Raw genomic sequence first — 22296 nt, 5'->3', positions numbered from 1 at the left:
AAGTATTAATAAAAGTATTGAAAATTTTTATTATTTTTTAAAGCTTAAATTATTTATATAAACCCTAGTTAGCTTTAGCTTTTAAATATTATCTTGCTCCTTATTTAATTCTTTAATATTAGTTTAATTAATAGCTTCCCTTGTACGGTATTCGAAGGGCCTCATAGATTTCTACTCTGATTTATCTGTACTTGGGCCCCGAGACACAGTATGCGTAGTCTGGCCAGAGGTTGCTGCACTCGTCGTCAATGACCGCGTTCCACTGGCGGAACTGCGCAAATGTGATGCCGTATTTGGTGTAGATCAACCAGCACGAATCGCCTGCGACGGCGATATACCACTCGTAGCATGTCTCTGTTGTTCCGGTTCGTGTCTCGGTCGGTGCTGTGACTGTGGTTGATGTTGTCGTGCCTCCGCCGTCACTGGTGGTTGTCGTAGGGATCGCTGTAGACGTAACTGGCCCGTGGACAGGTGCAACGCAGTAATCAAATCCTGTCCCACAACTCATGTAAGCAAGTCCTTCGGTTGCCACGGTGCAGTGCTCACCATAAAGCAGATTCGAGCACTCTTCGTCAATTGATGGGTTCATCGCAATGAGCTGTGCCAGGGTTAACGAGAAGCGCAGCGTCACGTCGTCGCAGATATCGCCTTGTTGGACGGTGTAGTACAGCCCGCAGTTCGCGATTGTGTCCGTTGCTGTTGGCGCGGATGGGCTTGCTGTTGTCGTAAAGGAGGTTGGGTATGCGGCGCCCACGGTGGTGCTGGAAGGGGTGTAGATGCCTCCTGGGGGGCTGCTCATGTTAACAGTTTGAACCGATAGCAGGGCCGATACAGGTTCTACTCGCCCAACACAAATGGTATCACCCATGAATAGATTCTTCAGATCGACATCCGGGTTCCAGGAGACAAACTGCACCATTGTGATGTTCTGGTATGTCTCGCTCTGCAGTAGAATTGGTGCCGACGTATCGTTCGCGATCACCGCAATGTCACAGGGCTCGGGGAGACAGTACGTTCCGTTTGACAGGGGTATGTCGCACTTAGCATCGTAGTTCAGGGACGGAATTGAGCTGGATGGGACGCTCTCTGCTAGACCCAGATCCTGGCATGTTACCATCTCGCCGGGGGCAATCGACAGGGTGGTTGTTCGGTCGCAGGGCGCCTCGACTGTCCAAATGATTTCTGGGCGGCTGAAGCAGTCAAGTCAGGATTCATAGTATCTGAAGGTAATATAAGGTGAATGCCTACTCGGCATCCCAAGGGCCTGTCTCATTGAGGTTAGGATGTACATAGAGCTCCTCGTCCAGCTTGCAGTTCTGCTGCATGTTGTGCCAGACCTGTTCGGTCACATCGCTGCCGTTCGTTAGTATATCGATCAGCGGTGCTCGATAGGAACATACTCATATCCCTCGCCGAACTGGCTACTAAAGCCCAGTTTGAACCGCTCAAGAAAGCACGTCGAACACTGGATCTCGAGCGGGTACTCGTCGTATTCAAGGATCGAGGTGTTTGTCCAGCCGCGGTCAGTCAAGGGCTCGGTGCGGTTGTACCAGTAGTCGAGGGCTGCAGTGATTAGCTCTTATCAAAGTCTGTGCTGTGCCCCCTCTCACAAGCATATCCAAGATTCACCGAGTATTCGACATTTGCCGGGGGCGGGTCTTGGTAGGGTAGAATGACTGTGCCGTTCTCGTCAACAGCATTAGTCCCGTATTCAGGGTCATCTGCAGCGGATTATCAGTAAATATACTCAAGCCAATCGAGCACGTTAAGGTCTACTTGCAGCTCCAATCCGGGTACGCCTTGTTAGTATGAGCTGGCCATGTCACACTGCCCTTCGCCTCCAGAGCCTGCAGCGTCCAGTCATCCTGCTCCAACAGACAGAACGACGACCCATCGGTAAGACATGTGACGTTATACTTGTAGAGATAGAAATCAACCATGCCGGAGGCGCTGACTGCGAGTCCGTCTGCTGTTGTTGACCAGCTCGCGCACGCCGCGTCCACCTGGGTGCGGAGACTTTGGAGAGACGATCTGCAACTGTCCGTGCAGAGGCGGGTCAGGTTCGATTCCTGCCAACCGCCCTCTACCCAACCGTGCTGCTTGTATAGATATTGAACGGACGAGTCGCAGTCTAGGCTTGCGTTGAAGGCTGCCATGCAGGACGTCGGCATGCTGCTGGGAAAAACGCGGGATTGGAGGCCATTCATCAGCATCGTTGCACCGAAGGCCGCTGGGAACAAGCCCAGGAGGCATAAAGAGATTGACATCCTGTATTGATTGATTGTCTTGCTCGTAAGGTCGAGAGCGTGTGAGAATCTGTCAGGCCTGATGGGAGGGCAGGCAAAGGAGGGCTTGAGCTTGTCCCCTTCTTGTCTTTCGAACATCTTGCCGATTGTTCCGGTGACCTTGTTGGTAAGAGAGTAGCAGGCCACCATTTCAAGCCCGGAAATGAGCTCTATCCTGGGTCTTGATCCTTCTCCCACGTAGCGGCGAGGCTAATGCAGGTTCCAGGCACCACGCTGTAACCCCAATCAACCACCCGCGGTCGAGGATAGCGGAGAGTCCAATCAGGGCCAGTCGGTGGAATGAAACAGCAATCTCCGCAATTCCGAGTTATTCCTCCAGGCGCTTCAGTGACCGGTGGTTTCTCCGAAACCAATCGTATCCCGGATGTCAGGCAAGGCAGTGTTTGCGGAATAGCTATGAGGTGAAGCCTGACACGAGGAGACAAGACAATGCTTATAAGAAGCCCCTTTGCCAATTAGCGCCTCTTTGAACATGGTCGTCAATCATACCGTGCCGTGATGAAGACGAGCTTGTTGCTTTTGTTGGCTTTCTTTTTCTTTGCCCTGGTCTGTGGTCAGGACTGTGCCACAGAAGGCTGCGAGCAGGGCTGCTGCGGCACAGGCGGCTACTGCGGGTTTGGCCCTGACTACTGCAGTGATGGCAACTGCGTCAGCTCGTGCAATGCGACGGCCGAGTGTGGACCATATGCCTCTCCTGCTGGGAAGGAGTGCCCGCTGAATGTTTGTTGTAGCGGATGTAGGTCGCGCCTACCTTGCTCAGACCGCGAATGGACATTTACTGACGGTATTCAGTCGGGTAAAGCCTTGAAGAGTTCCGAGGAGACCTAATCTAACCTCCTATCAGATACTGCGGAACAACCTCGGAGTTCTGCAACGATGACTGCCAGAGTGGCTGCGATACCGTGCAGGTCCCCTCGTGCTCCTCATCGTCAGGCTCCGCAGACAAAATGACGATCGGATACTACGAATCCTGGGCATATGAGCGTAAATGCGACCCTCTCGGCCCAGAGGAGATTGAGGCGAGTATGTGGACGCATCTGAAGTACGTCTCACCCTACTACTGTAGTGTATTTGAACATGGATACTGCTAACTGCGCGCCTGCAGCTACGCTTTCGCCCTTGTCGACCCAAACAGTTACACCATCGGCCAAATGAACGTCTATGACTCCGTCCTATATCCCAAGTTTACTGCTCTCAAAATGCAAAACACGAAACTGAAGACATACATCGCCGTAGGAGGGTGGGATGCCGGCGGCGAGGTGTTTTCCGACATGGTGGCTACCGCCGAACGTCGACTGGCGTTCATCAGCTCTGCCCTGGTATTCTGCAAGACATACGCCTTTGATGGGATTGATATGGATTGGGAATGTACGCATAGTCTACCTCAGGTGTCGATGCCCCCGCTGACATGCAATAGACCCTGCAGCCACCGACCGCGGAAGTCGTGAAGAAGACTTCCAGAACTTCGTGACTTTCATGCAAGAGCTATCGGATGCATTCTTTGATGCCGGTCTCGGTGTTACTGCGACATTACCAAGTTCATATTGGTGAGTTCGTCTGATTGTATGCATGCTAAACCGAGGATTCGCTGATGCTGCGTCATAGGTACATGAAGGGGTTCGATATCGTGTCGCTGGAGCCGTACGTCGACTGGTTCAACATGATGACCTAGTGCGCTTCGTCCCCTAACGTCGTTTCGCATCAACTAATTGCCTATAACAGCGACATACATGGAACGTGGGATGGGAACAACCCGTGGGTGCTCTCGCCTCCCCAGAGCTTTGCAACTAACCCCCTGCAGCTACACCTCCAAAGTCGTCAACCCTCATACAAATCTGACTGAAATCGACGAGTCATTGAACCTCCTCTGGAGAAATGGGATCAGTCCACAAAAGGTAGTGTTGGGGCTCGGATTCTACGGTCGCTCGTTTACGCTCAAGGACAAGTCCTGCACCAAGCCTGGTTGTGCCTTCTCAGGCGGCGCCGACCCCGGGGAGTGCACAGATACTGCGGGCATACTGTCGAATCTTGAGATCCAGCGCATCATTGCAGCCAAGGATCTTGAGCCCGTCATGGATGAGAAGGCGGCTGTCAAGTATATGACGTGGGATGAGGACCAGTGGGTTAGTTGTACGTGCTACCTACCGACCGTCTGGACAGGACTGTGCTGAATGGCAGCAGATGATGACTATGACACATTCAAGCTCAAGAAGCAGTACGCCAATAGCAAATGCCTTGCTGGGACAAGTGAGTACTGCACTGTCTGGTGTTCCCACAATCATTACTGCCACTGACCAACAGTGCAGTGGTCTGGGCAATCGACATGGACTCGCGAAACTCCACCTCAGCAAGCCAGCTCGTCGGCTCTGGGGCAGGGTCTGTCACATCGAGTCTCGTAGCAGGCTTCTTCAGCGCCAAGAAGTTGCAGACTGATAATGAGCAGCAGTCGGCGGTTGCACATGCTTTTTGGACGCCTTGCTTGACGGACAAAGACCGGCACTGCCCGCACGGGTTTCAGGCAACGGGGATAGTCGGGCATGGTAAGGTGTTTGATTTTGATCTAAGCAAGGAGGTGGAAGGGTGTCATGGGTCGAAGAATCGGGTGCTATGCGTCAGGAATGGGGTTCTGCTGAAGAATTGCCATTGGTATCGGAACTCGAAGGGAGTGAGTCTGCAGACCCCCCTCTGTGGCAAGACCGCTCATTTACGATCAGGGCAAGATATGTGACCAGTCCTGTCCGGAGGGCACGTACCTTCTTACGCAGACTACACATATCGCTGGGTAAGCCATCGAGGCGTCGATTGCATATATACCTATCCTTCTGACCTTTCCAGTGACAAATCGGGGTGTGCCCATGGGTCGTATGTTCCAATGTGCTGTGAAGGGTTCGAGACTGGGTAAATAGCCCTTACATCCAGTATTTCCAGATACTGACCGGTTAGGGGTGATGTCTGTCAAGCCACAGCCCTCGACATGCTTCTCTCTGGCGGGTTATCCAACAACAACGCCAATGCCAAAAGGTTTGTTACGGGCTCAACAGGTAGCTCTCGTGCCCTCGCAAAACGTGCCAGGGGGGATCTCGCCAGAACCAGGGGGCAGAAAAGGAGGGCGAAACGGCAGAACAGCAGTGGAGGCCTGTACCCATGCAATGGAGACTACTATGTCAGTACCTGTCCGTGCATTTCATCGCTTCATCGCTGACTGAGGCAGGACTATCCCGACCCGCCGGTAATTGACAGATGCACCTGTTCATTTCCTTCTTATACTGACTCGCCACAGCGCGATTTCGGCTACACCCCGGTCTACGCGTATTACCTCTTCGACCCAGATGCCCCCGGGGCAAACGTCGGCAAAGAGATCGCCGCACAGCCCGTCTACGTGGTCACCATGACCGTCCGCCCGGCCGTAACGATTGAGGACTACAAGCCTATCCAGAAGATCTGCGACGGCGCCAAGTATCCGCAGCCCTGCGCGCACTACCGGTCTGTCGCCAGTCGCAACCCCTACCTGGCATATCCACTCTGTGTGAACCGGGCCATGCATTACGATGAGTACGAGTACTACCGCGCAGCCGCACCGCGCCGCTGGAACGAGCAGCATGACCCAGCTTGGTATCAGTATACTGAGAAGCGGTATCCGGTGCCCTATCGGGGGGGTACTATTGGGGACTTGACCTGTGATCGAGACGAGTGGCCGCCATACGCGTGCGTCCTCATGCTGACTGCTCAGTTTTGGCTCTTTCCTACTAACGTCCTTCTTCTAAATAGTGTCTGGAGAGGCCGTACCCCATACTGGATTCGATTCCTTCCATGTCTGTTCTCTGTCCTCTTCTGACAGGTGAGGATTGTACTGACTCTATCCAGCCGGCCAGAATCGAGCTGTTCCCAACGCTCGAGAGTCCAAGTGGAATTTTGAATTAATTTGTATGTCTCCTCGTCCATTACTACCATCAAGCTAATCACCGTAACCTCGCTACTGTAGGCGACTGGCCCCTGCGCTCCAGCTACAGCCAGACGCTGTTGGGCTCTTACTTTGACGGGCTCGTCATGACATACACCGTCCAGGACGTATCAACGATTACAACCAATGCCCTTGTCATGGATTATATCAATCTTCCAGTCGGTGGAACAGACAAGGACCTCCTGTCTACGAATCCGTGTATCCCAAGCACACTCTCACCGGCTGTAGAGCCGGGGTTTGCCCTTTACATAAACGGTGTGTCCATTTCCACCCATACCCATATCCGAGAATGCATGCTTACTTTGTTCTACATCCAGATGCCTACTACACGATCGACCACCGGAACCTTCAACCGTACTCATACGGAAACACCCCGGACTACGCCGTGACATCGGGAAAGACGTATCCCGTTCGCCGGTGGTTCGAGCAGGGCGGCCACGGGCATCAACACGGGCACGGACACAGCCACAGCCACAGCTACGACCCCAACAATCTCATTTTCGACGACGCGCACGGCGTCGTTCTCGTCGAGGACAGCGACACAAACACGACGCGTCTCGCTACAGACGAGGAAATCGCCGCGGATCCGTCCATGCGTCGCTGCGCGGATGAGTCCTGTAGCGAGGAGATCGCCGAGATAGAGAATATGTACAGGGAGATGAAGCGTGAGAGGGACGAGGCGGTCTCCGCTATCCTCGCCGGGCGGCCGATTGAGTCGAAGTCGAGCTCTGGAAATGAGGACGAAGGGGCAGGTGCAGGTGCAGTGGTCGCAGTGGTGACGGACTCGGAGAGTGAAAGGGCACTGGAACTGGGGCCGTTAATGACGCCGGAGCCTGTGGCAGGTGCTGCGCCGCCGATGGTGAGTGTTGTTGCTAGACCGACCGCGGGATAATAGGCATGGTATACTTTTATGGTAATGGTATGGAAGTGCCTATGGATGCGAAATAAGTAAGAGAGGGAGGAAGCAATGGAGAGATCGAGGTAGTATTGGAAGGAAGAAGAGGCTATAGCATCCGGATACAACAGTAGCGAGAAGGAGAAATAACAGAAGCGTTGCCCTAGTCTGCTATAACACTTCCAACCGATAGTGCTGGTGACCTGGCTACCCAATAATGTACTAGGTAACCATGGTGACTGCTGGAAGTAGGTGCTGGCAAGTATATGGCCGTCTCCTTGCCAGCTACTGCAAGCGCAGCCTGCTCCCTCCCTCCCTGTCCACAACCCCTAAACTCACCACCGTCTCCCTGGCCTTGCCGTCCATCCAACTCATTACCTGATATCCAGACAACCCCTTATGCCCGTCAGCACCGCCCCCAACCGAGCCACTTTGATCATGAAGCATCCCCCCCTCAATCCCAACCCAAAACGCCGGCAGCACACTGGCCTTCCACAGCCCGACGTCAACCGTCCCGCTCACATACACCGTCGCCAGCACAAAGACCACCCCAGCCAGCAGCAGCAGCATCGGCAGGGCAATAAACGCCCAGGTGACACGCACATAGGCCACACTGACGCTCACATCGCCGGCGACCGTCTCGCTACTAAGCTCCATGCCCGTCCTCGTCAGACTCGCCGCGACATTGCCCACCACCGTCTCGAACCCGACGTCCTGGATCCGCGAAAGCACGTCGTTGTCGTACAGAGTCGTCTCGCTGAGCCGCCACTGCCCGGCCGTAGCGTTTGCGGGCTTCACGAAGCTCCATGACTCGGTGGATCGCAGGATCTTCCAGAGCGGTCTGGGGAGGACGTCGTGGGTGACGATGGCGCTTTGGGGATTAGGGGCTGCGTCGCTGCCGTTCGTGAAGCTGGAGCTGCCGAGGACCTCCTCCGGGCAGATGATGCCCTCGGCGGCATTGACCCGTGTGCCCACCATGCTGGTGTTATAGAGCGGGGTGAATTCAACGGCCGAGACATTGACGGCCTGGGATGCTGACGGCCGCGAACTCCCACTCCCACTCCCAGTGTCCGGAGCCCTCCAGCAGAACCCCCCATTCCCCATCCTCGAGCTGTCAAAGAGCAAGTCCCCATACCGTGGCTCCGAGGTACGGATCGCCGGAATCCCACGCGTGACGGAGACAGTATACTCCCTGGCACACGGGGCAAGCACACACTGCGTGACATCCCGCAACTTGATCCCCCCAGTCCGCAGCGCCGGAACGGCGCTGTGGATGTGCGCCTCAAACCACATGCTCCCATTCAGCGGGACGTCGACGCGCGCGCGCCAAAACACCGCGAGCGGATTCCGCACCCCGCTCAGCGTCACGTTCTTCTCTAGGTTGACGCTCTCGACAGACCACACGTAGTCGACCGGGACCGACAGCGCGCCTAGAATCCGCGGATCCGCCTCCACGTGCTTCTTCAGCTCGGTGAACGAGGAACTGCTGAGCGGGGAGGACAGGGATACGGCGCAGGGGATATCCGTTGCGTTATTTTTGTCCTTGGTGCGTCCGGACGTGCCGTTGGACGAGGCGTCGCAGGTGAAGCTCGCGGAGGCGGTGACGTCCGAGCAGGCGCTGCACCAGCCCATCGAGACGAAGGGGGCGAAGGTGCAGTTCCCCGAGGGGCAGAGCGGGTCGAGGGCGAAGGAGTCCGTCCAGATCCCCGCGTGGATGACCGATTTGATGGAGCGGTTTGGGCCGGCGTCGAAGAGCGGGTACCGGGCTCTCTTGAAGCTGGCTTGCATGTGGGGTTCGTTCTTGTTCGGGGTTAGCCGGATGGGGTAGGAGAGGATCTGCTGCATGAAGGGGTCGAATGCCAGGCAGAGCATTGTGACTGCGGCGCCGAGGCAGAGTAGGTCTTTTCCCTTGTGCCGGAGGATGAGCCAGAAGGAGCCGAGGGGGCCGCGGCCGGCGTCGTCTGCGAGCTGCAGATCGGAGAGCGGCTTCCTGCTGCGTCGGAAGGCGATCCATTTGAGCTGGCCGATTGCGGAGCTGATGGCGAAGATCAGAGAGGACTTGGAGCTGGTGGATAGGATCGAGATGATGGTGTTGAGGGTTATGCCGGAGGGTAAGGCGGGCGAGGGCTTCTGGTCGTGGACGGCGAGGAGGACGAAGATGGCAGTGAAGGCAGAGGTGCTGAAGATCAGGGCCAGGATCTCCCAGAGCCAGGTGTCGAGGGATAGAGAAGTCCAGCGGGATGGTTTGGGCGGCATTTTGGAGGGAAGTGGCTTGGGGAGCGGATGAGGCATCGTGAGGTGTACTTATCCTGGTTGAAGGTGACCTTGGTTAAGGTGAAAGAAGAAGCTGTACGACGTCCTGATGCTATTTCCATTCCTACTTCTTTGTGTCTACTCTACACCCAGGTAGTACTGATAGAGGATCGACTCGAGCATCAAAGGCATCATCTTCATCTTCATTGTCAGGCCTGTCTAACGAGCACAGCCCCGGGCGCCCTCTCAAACCAACACCTCCACCAGCTCACCATCCAGACTTGACTACATCCGGCGAACAACCAGAAATACGGATCTAGCACGAAGGCAGCGGGTCGCTGTACTGACACGCATCGCTAGGACCGGAGCTGATCTCCTGGGGCTGCAATGATTAGCACTGCCTCCTTGTCCAAGGATCGAAAGCCATACCTCCTCGTCATTGTTGTCCGTGCCCTGGTACTCGGTGCAGACGGCGTCGACGTCCGTCACGCAGGTGTCGCTCTTGATGGTGGCCGTGTCGCCGTAGTTGCTGTTGATGCCGACCAGCGACGCAGAGCCCGACACGGCAGTCACCGACTCGAGCGTCACATGGCGCTCGTACATCTCGTCGCAGTTGCCGCACGACCGGTACAGCTTGCCGAAGTTGTACGCCGTGAAGCCGCTGATGCTGACCGTGCCGCCGCCGTTGTGCTGGATGACCTGGTGCCGTCAGTACTCCATATCCATCCTGGTCAATACCTAGGTAGATGGGACCTGGACGTACCTTGTCATCGGCATTCTGCGCACCTCCCCCAATAACAGTAAACGGTCCATCCCCGGTCTTGAGACTAAGAGCATCCTCACAAACAGCCTCCCACCAAACATTCTCAATCGTGCAAGAGCCCTCACAATGCACGCCCTCGGTCTGGTCCTTGCCGATAATCGCATTCTTCAGGGTGCCCCCATCCTTGACCATAAAGACGGCGTCCGAGTCCCCGCCCTCGCTCTGCCCGGAGCACTCCACGCCGCGCCCAAACGTCTTCATCCCGCCGTCGTACGTCTCGTTGCCGGCGACCGTGTACGTCTCCGTGAACGTCTCGCTGCCCTGCGACGCCGGCATCGGGAAGCTGAAGCGCTTGTCGAGCCGGTTGAAGTTGCGGCTGTTGGTGCCGTGGCTGCGGGGGGCGTGCGCGGCCGCGGCCTGCGCGCTGGTTGTTAGGCCTAGACCCAGGGTCACGGTGAGGGTTAGGGCTTTGGTGAAGAGCATTTTGATGTTTGCAAGAAGGGGATGGAATGAATGTTGTTGAGAAGGAAGGAAGGAAGGTTGATACCAGATCAACGAGTTGAGTGAATGGATGAGTTTGATGCTGGGGAGCGATACTTCGGGTTCAGACACTTCTTATAACCCTTTTCCACTATGGATAGTAGAAGTAACTTGGCGTTTCAATGCAGTTAATCCCGCTGAAACGGATCAGCAGGACTGGAGCGCTGCCCGGTGATTCGTGGCATGGCAGCGGACTGTCAAACTGGCACACGCTCCCCTGTTGATCCGCTTGGCAGGGAAAGCTTGGAAGAGTCCATGCGGTTCAATGACTCAGTGTCAAACGTGAGAGTCCCTTGGCAACGTCAGTTAGCGCCCATGATCAGCTTGCTATCTGGTCTGAGAGTCTCAGACAGATGGCCAGCCGGGCCTGGAGTCACTCGGTGCGGATGCCGCGGGGGTCCGGCGTTGTCTGATGCTACCGCATGGGATGGCAAGCCGCTCCTGAGGAAGTCTACTCGGTGTAGAGCGAATTGCTTACAAGTTTCCATTGTGTAGGTATACGGTTAGCGCCCTAGGAGACCTACTTTGACCCTACCCAGGTAGGCGCCGGGGAACCTGTCCTCATATCTCATTAATAGTTCTGGCATAACACTGCATATATTCGAACGTCCTGCGTCTAGTCTCGAAGCATGTGCATGAATACGAGCATACTTCGTAAAGCCATGCGCAAAGACCCTGAGCATGAGCATGAGCATAACCCGCTGTGGGCCTTCTGGGGCTGTGCAGCAGGGTCCTGTCTGGAGTATATTAACCCAAACACAAAGCATCCAATGACATTTCTATCTCTGTTATCAGCCCACCGTTAACTCACACTAGGCCAGGCTTATCACTATCACAGTATTCGTCACCCGCAACGTCACCGTGCGGCACAAGCCCTAACTCTTGCAATCAAAGTTAGCGCTGTGCTTTATTCGAGACCAGGCACAAACCCAGGATATGGGGCGCTTAGAATAGGAGGCGAACATGACCAGGGTCAACTAGAAGTCCATCATATCACCCCCGGCCCTTGAGAAAGTATAGAAGCCCCGAAGTGCAGCCGACCCGACTCGCCGATCAGAATATCAAACTCCGCAGACCCCATCAGTCTGTAACAGATCGGCTCACGGGCCCAGACAGACCCAGGCCTGTCCCGAGTCATGTAACAGGCCCAGACCAGCACGAGCTATTCAAGGCTCTCGTATCTCTTACGCTTGCCGCAATCAGGGCATGCCTACGTAGGTATCTGGAGTACTGTCGTCCACGGTTAATACCCAAACATCATACCACGCGGTGGCACATGGATTCATTGATCTAGGCTTCTACTCCGCTGGCGTTATTTCAATTTCACCGAAAGCTGGTCTTCGCGTTGCACCGGTAGCCGTTAAGATGATGCGCCGCGCGAAGCAAGACGGCATCGCACGATCTTCGTTGGGTGTACGGAGTAGAGAATACATCCAATGTCAGTCCATGCTGGGCTGTTTAAAGAGTGTACGGAGTACAGAAGAAATGAGATCAGCCAGACTTCCGATCTCGGTTCAACGCGCTGGGTTCCCTTCATGCTACAGTAAATGGTAGGTGCGATCCACAGCCAGCTGAAGCCCATACCATGGGAGCGTGGCCAGCGGAACCGGACCTGCCATTCGTTCCCATGCACCTACCTACCTACCTACCTTCTTCTCTCATGCTGTGCATCCGCATGTATTTGTTATCAACCCTAGAAGCCGTCTTGCAAAACTTTGAACCTCTTCAACCACGCCGGAAAAGGAATCTACATCGAAGCACATGCACCGCTCTTCGTAGACTATGGTACACATACAATATTAGGGTTCGGGACTTGTCCTGGCGAATGGAAGTTCGAGTATGCTAATTCCCCTCTGCCACGCTTTGAAGTCGGTGTGTACTATTGGGCGGGCCTGTGGTTAAGAGGGACGGGGATATGCTGGATCTTAGTATTGCTGTGGGTGCTCCGGCTAGGGCTCGAGGTTGTCAAGAGGTCTTTATGTTGTGTCTTCCGCCGATAAAAGATCTTCCACGTGCAGATGCTCTGTATAGCGTGCTGACGGCTGTGAGTGTTTTCTGGGAGACATGTATATTTTATTGATTGGTAGGTAAGATCTAAAAAAGAAAGCATCGCAGCCTCTTCCGGTAATCCAGCTCTTTCTGAAACAGTTCTTACCAACTTTAGCTCATCGCCGACAGCTCAGTGAAGCTTGAGATCAAGGAGTCGTCCATGACTCTCCATGACGCAGTTTTGCAACACTCATTGCGTCATACAGTATCCAGGCTACCTCTCCCTATAAAGCAACACAACAATCCCGGTCCTGGCAGTCTCATTATTCGAAATTAATATAACCATATATCGCCCTGATATTCTGTGAAGCAAAGATGTCTCCGGTAAGCCACTCACCTCTAGACCAGCCCAAGATCCGTCCCCTATACAAGTTAACTAACACTACCCATAGCAAAAGTACACCCCCTTACAAGACAGAATCGTTGCCAAAGTGCTAGCCGAGAAGGAGGCCCCCAACGGCGGACTCTCGTCCTCCAACTCTGCCGCGCAAGAAAGACCGATTACAGGCGAGGTCCTGGCAGTTGGGCGGGGCAGGACCTTAGGCGACGGGGCCCATGCGCCTTCTATGGTGAAGAATGGTGACAGGATCCTGTTTGGGAAGGCATATCTTGTCCTGTTGCATGATGAAACTGATTGGAATCTAGACTAATATCGTCTAGTACAGCGGAACTCGTCTTGAGGTTGAAGGCGAGAGCCATGTTCTTCTCCGGGAGGATGAGTGGGTTTCTTCTTTTATTTGTGCAAGTGATAACCTAACGGATTCGATTTTCTAGGGTTTTAGGGGTACTTGAGTAGGGTTAGTCCTTGGAAACGAAATTCTTGAAGATTGGCACATCGCCAAATACCTACGGTAGCTAGTTCCTCAGTATTATCGTTTGATTTCGAACTTGGATGTACCCTCTCATAATGGTCTATATCGTAAAATACATTATTTTACAACCATGATAGCCAAGCGGACTGTCAATCTTCGAGGGTTTTATTTCCAACGAGTGTGTATAACACTAAGTGACGAGTATATGTTGATAGTTTTCAGGAGGTGAATTGCTGTGATCTGTTTTAAGGATTAATTAATAAAGATAAATATGCCAATACAGGGCTTCGAGCTTGAAGGCTTTTTAAGAAGGTGCCATTGTGCTAATTGTATAGCATGTGTGCATGATGGTAGCTTTGCTCTTGAGAGAAATCGCATGAATTCAACAGATTTCACATGTCAGTAGCATAGAACAGACACCAGCTGCATTCAAAGGTCCAGTCATCTCCTAATCTTGAATACAGATGAGGGTACCTGAAAGCCTTAACATTTACCACAATCTGGGAATCCGGGCACTGAAGGTGAAGTGCATAGCAGTAAAGCTTACATGCCACTGCTAATGCTAATGCCGACTACATTGGAAAAGAGTAAAGAAAAAACTAGATAGCTTCATTCAATTTCACTTGCTATGACAATTCAGCTGCATGATGCCTCCTATCTTTCTCGCTGTCTTCTCTTCTCTCCCTTCGCTATCTGTGCTGAATCGTGGTAAATCCCTCCATTCTATACAATCGACGGACCGGCAGGCGAGCATAGGTAGGGTAGGTAGCATAGATTCCTCCGCAACCGAAAACACATGCCGTTGATTTGGAATGCCGCTCTGAGGTCCGGTCATGGATTGTTGATTGTCTAGCCCTTAGAGAGCGGTGCAGCAGTGGTAAAAGCCCTAGATCATCTGGATGAGTACGGATCCCAGAAAGCGAAGAGTAACAATAACGACAGTGTCATCACATGAAGTCGGTGAAGGTAAACGGAAAGGTAAAACGCACATCGTTGCGGAGGACGGGCTCCTATAGCCATGAGGACATGTTAGCTAGTTTAAACACAACACAAAGAGGTAAGGCAGGACTGGAGAAGAAGATAGTAGCACATACCCAGCCAACAAGGCAGTCGAGGAGCGAGGCATCGGAGGCAGACTCGAGGGTGCAGGTCTCTTTAGCCTTGAGGGGCGCGGGGGCAGCAGTTGCGAGGGTCATGGTCAGGGCCATAATGAGGATAGTGGTGAAGCGCATTTTGCTTGTGTTGGTTGTAGTAGCTGAAGTGGTATTTTAGGTGATTTGTATGAGTGGAGGAGGGTTATTGGACTTGGTTGAGGACGATGATTGAGGAGGATGGGGAGGAGGATGAGAATGACTTTGGAGGGGATTTGAGGGAGTATTTATGTTGGATACGCAGAAGACCTGGAGTGTCTCCAGAGTGTTTGTTGTAGATGTTGGGTGAGTGCAGCAGTGGAGTGAATGCACTGCAGTATTGCAAAGAACACAAGCAGTGAATAGACCTGCATCCAAACAGACACCTGTTTAATTCTGATTCCAGAGTGAATAAATGCATGGCTCTGGTTCTGATTCAACTACACATGTAGAAATGCCGATGATGCTCAGATCATTTGCCATGCCATTCAGCCCGGAAGTGTCCCATGCCATGCCATGCCTACTGCCTACTCTCTAATTCAATGCCAGAGATATGGATAGTCCATGGACACTTCCAGCGTCACTCCAGAAACTCAAAGTCCTAAGCGAATCTGCTGGGTAGACAATATCTGGAGACAGTGGATACTGATGAGTACCGTCCTGCTATGCAATTACTTTCATAGGGCAGAGAGCAGCGACATGTCTCGCGACCTTCCAAGTTGCACGCTACAAGCTCTACACGCCCGTCTTCAAGCCGCAGTACGCTATCCGCCTGTGCCTGTCAAGCTCAGGCTGAGTTGAGGTACCTACCTAAGTAGCCGCCAACCCATGCTCAATCAACCGGATATCGACACCGCTGGGGTATATGAAAGATGTTCTGGTTGATGATACCAAGCTATCTATTTGCTACGTTGTTGTTGTTGTTTGTCTTGACTTCTGAGTCTCTGGCTCAGGGCCATGGTGCGGTTTCAACTCTTTCTATTCCGCAGTGCCCGCCACAGCCGCTTGTTATGAAGACAAGTTGACGTTAACTGCGGTGCGATGGGGCGCCTTTTCAACTACGGTACCATCCTTGAACCGTGTCCAGCAAGGTCTGTGCTCACTGCAAGGGAACTATATCAATAAATGATGTCCCGACCAAGCTTTGGAAATGGAGAGCATACTGCCTCCCCAGCCATCCCTCCAGCGAGTCCAGCGAGCAGGTATGGAGAAGTTAAAGACCCGGTGGCACTTCTGAAGAGCCACGTGGTCTAGTGTAGACCCTTTAGACTGTATATGGGTGCTTCAACAAGAATGCACATGACTTTACCTCTTATGGCATTTACCTGTCCTCTACAATGGTATTCTCTTAATCAAAAGCAAAAACAGTTATTATTGGTACGCATGGGATATAAAAACAGAAACAAACATGAGATCTCACCTAGCAAAGGCTGTGCATACGATTGACGTATACAAGCCTTAGCAAAACTGGATCTTGTAACGAGCGGACGCGGCAGTACCAGGGTACGTCGCCAACTTACGGTTCATCTAACTGCCTCATCGCCTCCACGATATCCTCCCAGAGGTGAAGACGATCTTCAGGATACTCGCCAGAGGGCTTACCCGGACGAGCGCCAGCCTGGCGCAGCAACGAAGCGACTTCATCGTCATACTCATTGGCAACGGCATGCCCAAGCGGCGTCTGGCCAATGCAATCTGGCTTATTCAGGTCAGCACCGGCCTTGATAAGCATTTGCGCGATCTCCTTGTTGCCCTCCATAGCAGCCATCGCCAGGGCAGTCTGGCCAATGGAGTTGGTACAGTCGATGTGCTGTGGACGCCGTGCGATCAGCACCTCCGCGGCACCTTTGCCCCGGTATTTGGCAGCCAGGATCAGCGCGAGATTCTTGTCGACGGCAACAGAGGCGCCGGCGTCCAGCAGGAGCTTACACACCGCGCCGTTTGTCGTGGCGTAGCTCAGCGGCGCAAGGCCGTGCTTGCCCTCGCGGTTCAGGTGGCATTTGGCCGGGGGATGGGCCAGGATCCAGCGGAGGACCTCGGGGTCACCAAGGATAGTCGCGTAGTCAAGTGCGGATAGGCCTGTGAAGTAGTTGACTTTGGTGATGTCCGCTCCGCGGTCCAGGAGGGCGCGGATGGTCGCACGGTAGCCGGCTGGCAACTGCGTTTCCATGTCCGGGCGCACGTCAAGCGTGCCGAAGGCCTTTTTCTCAAGTAGCTCGTAGAATGTAGCCAGAAGCGGGTTTGTATCAGCCTGTTCAGAGAGATCAACGAGAACCGAAATCACAGGCACGCCGTTGACGTTGGCTCCTCCGTCAAGCAGTGCTTTAACGGCAGCGCCGTGGCCCCCTTTCGACGCGGCCAGCAGCGCGGTTTCGTCAACTTCATTGATAAAGTTGGGGCCGGCCTTGTGTGCAAGGAGCACCTTGATAACATCCGTGTGGCCATAGCGGGCCGCCTTCAGCAGCGGCGTATTGTATTGGTCGTCATGGCTGTCCACATCAAACACGCCTGCGATGTTGGGGGATAGCAGGTACTCCACTACCTTTTTCGCACCGTATGATGCTGCAAAGTGTAGGGGGTTGCGCCCATTCACAACCCTGGCTCCGCGGGATAGGAGGAGCTGGACGACTTCAAGCTGGTCTGCCCCAATGGCCTTCGCTAGGTCAGGGTCGGCCCCATGGTCAAGAGCAATGCCCACGATCTGAATGCACCCGCTGGTAGAGGCCAGTCGAAAGGCATTGCGTCTGTACTCGGCGTCTTTCTTAAGAACGGGGACAAGATCGTTGATGATATACTGCACCAGACCAGGTTGGTTGTGTCGTGCAGCCCAGAGGAAAACCTGTTTCTTCTCCTCAAGGGTCAGGGCGTACAGAATGGGGTGGCCGATATCCCAAGAAAGGTGAGAGGTTCGGATGAACGCTGCGAGATCGGGCTTCTCGCTTGCCTTGAGGATCGCAACGATCAGCTCGTTGGGGAGGTTGAAAAGTCGGAAAGAAGGCATCTTGGAATCGTACTGCTCGTATCTGGGACGAGTGATTCTGCGATATGGGATGATTCGACACACTTGGGAGGAGAGGACGTGTTATTTATATTGCAATGTCTTTGTCTGGGGCCAATACTTTCCCAGTGACATGTCCTTTGAAGATCTCACTGGTATTCATTGTCACAGTCACTGGCTCCAAGTGACAATGAGACAATGTCTTTTGTTCTCTTTATTCTGCGGTGAAAGAGATGCCCAACGATATGCCATGTCAGGACAGAACACGCGCTGTTGGCTTTATGCGCCGAGAAGGCGCAGAGAAGGCGCAGAGTGAAGTGGCATTGTTATATTGTCGTAATTTATAGAGATAAAGGATTCCCCTCAAACCACGCATGTGATAGTCCTGGTCTTTGTGGTGGAAGGGCAGGAGCGACTGGCACTGGATGCGAATGCCTCAGCTTCGTAGGGTACCGGGGGGCGTAACAACTACAGGTGTAGGCAGAGTGCTTTGCGTTCATCAAGGCTAGAGCAGAGAACAGTGGTAGAGCTCACGAGGCTTCTGAGGGTGAGCTGTAGCCATGGCCGGCCGTGTACAAGTGGTCCGGCTTCGCAATGACAGCCCTAATTCAGTGCCCAGACTACGCCAGCAGAGGACTCGATCTTAAATGGGAAATTAACACAGTGTACCACCTTGGGGAATCCTCTTTTGCCAGGATTCAATCAAGCCCGCCATCCTCTCCAACTGCACTTTGATCCACCGCCAGCCCAAGACAGTCGACACCCAGTACTCCATGGCTTACAAGGTTTGCAGTCCCTTCAGTATGCTCAGGGTACTCTGGATATGGGGCAGATCGGCTTCAATGTTTGCATTTGCTTACAGGTCGATTCTTCTAAGGCTACGTGTGGGTGGTGTCCTGTACATGGATCAACTCCTTGACACCGGGTACTATACAAGTCGCGAACTGCTTCTTCGACACCTTATTGTAAATCATGCCATCATCTCGTCTAGGTGGGTGTAGCCGGATTAAGCCTATGCAAGTCCAATGCAACACGAGCTGCCTACATATCTGATACACTCTAAACCCCAAAACACGAGGATGCAAAGTGTGATTGATATATTGAACCCATTGATCTGTAGTCTGGACCCTGTCTCGACAGGCTGAATAAACCAGAAACCACAACCGTAGCAAGCACTGCATCAAACATCCCATCCCGCATACACGGCCTGGCTAAATCCCAGCTCAACCAGCCCGTCATGGCAATTCTCGTGCCATACACGCCTACCAGTCCCGCTCGCAGCAAGACCAGCACTACCAGAGATCAGTGGTTAGCATCCAGCACGCCCAGACCGTGATTAACGCTCACCTTGCCAGTCACCTTGGTTGCGTACTAGACAGCGTTAGCGAGTCCATATACTCATGTACCTTCGTGCATACCAATCCCCATGGGCAGGAAGTCCTCTACCTATGGCATGTTTTCCTGCATTTGACGCGTTTCTCAAGAGGATGGCGGAGGCGTGACCCCCGGATGCAGACTCCCCAAAGGCTTAACCCACCGCGAGCGGAGTACGCAGCCTGTGTAAATAAATACGCCGCGCGGCCTAGGCTAAGTAGTAAAAAGGTGCCTTTATAAAACTATCCACCTAGTATAAATAATAACTTACTATAAAGCTAGAACCCTACTAGGTTAAAGCATGGCTAAAACTAGTGCTAAAATAACTAGTTTTATATTACTAGCTAGCACTTAGGTTCTTGCATAAAAACTTTAAGTAATACTATAAATACTTTTAGTATAAAAATATTAAGCTTATTTATTCCTGCGGGAGAAATAAGAGCCTTAAATACCTAGTTTTTTATTATTACTTTAAGTAGTATTTTTTATAATAGCCCTAACGCCTTATAATATTATTAATAATTAAAACTAAAATTTTAAACTACCTCCGCGAATTAAAGCCCAAGGGCTTTATATTTTTACTTAAAATTATAAACTTTTATAAGTTTATTTACTTATACTAGGGTTTCCCGCGCCCTAGTAGTTCCTACGCTAGGATTATTTAGCCTAATATTAAATAATTTTTTTTTATACTATATTTTTTTTTAAACACCTTTTTTTAATATAACTAGTTTATCTAGTGTGCTTTTTTTTATATAAAGGCTGGACCTTATAAACTATTATAATTAAACTTTTAAGCATGTAATAAATAATACCTGCTAATAGTTATATATTAAAATAATAAGTAAAAAATAGGCACCTAGCTTATAAGCTTTAGTAAAAATTACCCTTTAAAATAAAAAGCCTTTTTATATATATATATAAACTTATTTAAATAGGTTACTTACCTAGCAGTGGCACGCCCTTATACCCTAAAAAAGGTCTGGAATATTAGGCGTACGCCTAGTAATCCCCGGGGCGTTAAATATCACTACTACTACTACTACTACTCAAGGGGATGGGGGTCGGTGTTGATGCCAGCACGGGCATCGACAGCAGTGTCAATGGCAGTGGGAACTGCAGTCGCCACGGTCGCGAGGGCCGCAAGGGTGATCGTGAGGAGGGCAGAGACGTGCATTGCGGTGGTGTGTTGCATTGACGGTCAGTAGGTATTTAGAAGATGGGGAGGAAGATGAACTGTTCTCTGAAGACCAGTCTGGCGTACTTATAACCCGGCCAGCGGTGTATGAGGGTCTGCTCGGTGGCATTCCTCAAGATCGAGATTCAATCTGAGCGCCCGATCTCACTCTGTGTAGCATTCCGGCCGATCTGCGCTATTCATCTTATTGAGATGGAGGCTCAGCGGACAAAGGGGAACTGGCACTGCGCCCTGACGGTAGTACAATGTCCTCTAGTCAAGTATACTGACGTGGCCCGTCCGTTGCGTTGGTATGAGCAGGCTCAATAGCCATGTAACCGGCACCCTAACCTTGGAATGCTCAAGACGAAGTTGCCTGTATCCATCAATGACTGCTACCCTATAGTATCTTGGCCTTCCTTGGCTAAACGGGGTCATCTCTGTTTTATCCGCCCAGTTTATCGCCGCCTCTTCTTGACGTTCCCAAGTCAATATGGATGGTAGACACCGCATGTGCCGGTCCAGCGGGGTGGCAAGCCCTAACCCAAACTCAACCTTGCCAGGCGGAATCCACTTCCAGCCAGCCACTCGACATCAGGCTACCCTTCCAATGCCAGCCCTCACGGCCTTTGCCGGCGTCCGACAACTTCCCATGATGTCAGGCTTACTCGCTAGCTCGGCCAGACCGATCCAACTTGGAGAGTGAGATGCCGTTGCTCGACCGCCGACAGCACCTGCAAGACAAGACGCGACAATGAAGATCGACCTCGCAGCACGCCTGCTCGCCAGCTTCCCCAGCCTCGCCTGGCTCGGGAGCTCGAAACAGTCCCAGCCTGGTCGCCCGCCGAGTCCTCCCCCGCCACCGCCAATCAACCTGACCGTCCTGCGCGGGGGAGGGAACCAGTCCAGTCCGCTGCTGCACGGGATTATGTTTGAGGTACCTCTCTCCTGTCTATTATACTGGTAGCGCTAACTGACGGGGTATAGGAAATGGACCATTCAGGTTCGTTACCACCCTCCCCCTCCTCCTATGGTTCCTGCGATGACAACGCTCACAGGCGACGGCGGGCTGCACGGCAACCTGCTCATAAACAACGGCTTCCAAGGCGACAACCCAGGCCTAACAGGGTACAAGGGGATCGGCAGCGTCGAGATAACACAGTCCAGCGACCCCGTCAGCACAGCCATCAAGTCCTCGTTGTCCGTCTCCGTGCGCGCCGACGCAAAGGGGCTCGTGGGGTTCGCGAACACGGGCTACAACGGGATCACCGTGCGGAACCAGACGTACTGGACGAGCTTCTACATGATGGGCGAGTACGCGGGGACGGTGGCGCTGCGGCTGGCGGGCACGAACAACGGGAACGTCTACGCGAGTCGGCATCTCACGGTACGCAGCAGCGGCGGGAAATGGACCAAGTATGAGACTACGTTCGACGCGAGGGCCAGTGATGTCGCGGAGAATGAGTGGCAGGTGCTGGTTGATGCGGCGACGGCACGCGGGCGTCCGCTGCGGTTTGGGCTGGTGCAGCTGTTTCCGCCGACGTATAAGAATAGGTGCTCTCTCGTCTACATTTAGATGATGATGCTCTTGCAATACCTAGGGCTAACCCGTGCAGGATCAACGGGCTGCGCGACGACATCGCCCAGCCGATTGCGGCGCTCAGGCCCAAGTTCCTGCGTTTCCCGGGTGGGAACAACATGTATGTCTCTCTGGGAGTGTAGACCATGGCTAACTGGCCAGCGAGGGGCTGAACATCGACACGCGGTGGAAATGGAACGAGACGATTGGCGCGGTCGTCGATCGTCCAGGACGCCCGAGTACGTGCCCTCACTTCAACCCTACCATACCTAGGTAAAGGCAGAGCTAAACCGCCCAGGCGACTGGCACTACCCCAACACCGACGCCCTCGGACTAGACGAGTACCTCTGGTGGTGCGAAGACATGCACATGGTCCCGGTGCTGAGCATCTGGGACGGCAAGTCGTACGGGGGCATCGTGTCCGGCGAGGACATGCAACCCTACCTCACCGACATCCTC

General features: G+C 53.1%; 8 protein-coding genes across 8 annotated transcripts in view; 3 read left to right on the top strand and 5 right to left on the bottom strand.

Annotated features, from left to right (window-relative positions):
- Window positions 1-181: 181 nt before the first annotated feature.
- On the bottom strand, window positions 182-2267 carry DSM5745_09262 (uncharacterized protein; the record flags this gene model as incomplete). Its single annotated transcript, XM_026751278.1, has 5 exons — window positions 182-1190; window positions 1249-1353; window positions 1401-1563; window positions 1611-1721; window positions 1829-2267. The coding sequence occupies 5 exons, from the start codon at window positions 2265-2267 to the stop codon at window positions 182-184; spliced, it is 1827 nt and encodes a 608-aa protein (XP_026600364.1).
- A 537-nt stretch (window positions 2268-2804) lies between these two features.
- On the top strand, window positions 2805-7159 carry DSM5745_09261 (uncharacterized protein; the record flags this gene model as incomplete). Its single annotated transcript, XM_026751277.1, has 18 exons — window positions 2805-3097; window positions 3151-3348; window positions 3412-3674; window positions 3724-3853; window positions 3912-3977; window positions 4029-4061; window positions 4108-4436; window positions 4488-4553; window positions 4613-4971; window positions 5021-5088; window positions 5142-5204; window positions 5250-5469; window positions 5518-5535; window positions 5587-6011; window positions 6075-6118; window positions 6171-6230; window positions 6289-6522; window positions 6585-7159. 18 exons carry the CDS (start codon window positions 2805-2807, stop codon window positions 7157-7159), a joined length of 3444 nt encoding a protein of 1147 aa, XP_026600363.1.
- Window positions 7160-7447: 288 nt separating this feature from the next.
- On the bottom strand, window positions 7448-9454 carry DSM5745_09260 (DUF3176 domain-containing protein; the record flags this gene model as incomplete). Its single annotated transcript, XM_026751276.1, has 1 exon — window positions 7448-9454. The coding sequence occupies one exon, from the start codon at window positions 9452-9454 to the stop codon at window positions 7448-7450; it is 2007 nt and encodes a 668-aa protein (XP_026600362.1).
- A 277-nt stretch (window positions 9455-9731) lies between these two features.
- Window positions 9732-10661, bottom strand: DSM5745_09259 (pectate lyase; the record flags this gene model as incomplete). Its single annotated transcript, XM_026751275.1, has 3 exons — window positions 9732-9797; window positions 9845-10114; window positions 10179-10661. 3 exons carry the CDS (start codon window positions 10659-10661, stop codon window positions 9732-9734), a joined length of 819 nt encoding a protein of 272 aa, XP_026600361.1.
- Window positions 10662-13082: 2421 nt separating this feature from the next.
- On the top strand, window positions 13083-13549 carry DSM5745_09258 (uncharacterized protein; the record flags this gene model as incomplete). Its single annotated transcript, XM_026751274.1, has 4 exons — window positions 13083-13091; window positions 13160-13359; window positions 13428-13486; window positions 13542-13549. 4 exons carry the CDS (start codon window positions 13083-13085, stop codon window positions 13547-13549), a joined length of 276 nt encoding a protein of 91 aa, XP_026600360.1.
- Window positions 13550-14526: 977 nt separating this feature from the next.
- On the bottom strand, window positions 14527-14811 carry DSM5745_09257 (uncharacterized protein; the record flags this gene model as incomplete). Its single annotated transcript, XM_026751273.1, has 2 exons — window positions 14527-14589; window positions 14674-14811. The coding sequence occupies 2 exons, from the start codon at window positions 14809-14811 to the stop codon at window positions 14527-14529; spliced, it is 201 nt and encodes a 66-aa protein (XP_026600359.1).
- A 1414-nt stretch (window positions 14812-16225) lies between these two features.
- DSM5745_09256 (ankyrin repeat domain-containing protein) lies at window positions 16226-17710 on the bottom strand (the record flags this gene model as incomplete). Its single annotated transcript, XM_026751272.1, has 1 exon — window positions 16226-17710. One exon carries the CDS (start codon window positions 17708-17710, stop codon window positions 16226-16228), a length of 1485 nt encoding a protein of 494 aa, XP_026600358.1.
- A 3158-nt stretch (window positions 17711-20868) lies between these two features.
- DSM5745_09255 (alpha-L-arabinofuranosidase A) overlaps window positions 20869-22296 on the top strand; it is a gene marked incomplete at both ends in the record, with an annotated part of 2547 nt that continues 1119 nt past the window's right edge. Inside the window, 6 exons of the mRNA XM_026751271.1 lie at window positions 20869-20960; window positions 21032-21166; window positions 21246-21770; window positions 21875-21958; window positions 22000-22076; window positions 22136-22254. Of these exons, the coding sequence (XP_026600357.1) occupies window positions 20869-20960; window positions 21032-21166; window positions 21246-21770; window positions 21875-21958; window positions 22000-22076; window positions 22136-22254 (1032 nt within the window). The remainder of the gene's footprint in view (window positions 20961-21031; window positions 21167-21245; window positions 21771-21874; window positions 21959-21999; window positions 22077-22135; window positions 22255-22296) is intronic.

The sequence above is a fragment of the Aspergillus mulundensis genome, assembly GCF_003369625.1.
Source record: "Aspergillus mulundensis strain DSM 5745 chromosome Unknown scaffold_11, whole genome shotgun sequence".
Classification (NCBI taxonomy): domain Eukaryota; kingdom Fungi; phylum Ascomycota; class Eurotiomycetes; order Eurotiales; family Aspergillaceae; genus Aspergillus; species Aspergillus mulundensis.
Note: the sequence above shows the minus strand (reverse complement) of the source record. Positions and strands in the feature narration are given on the sequence as shown.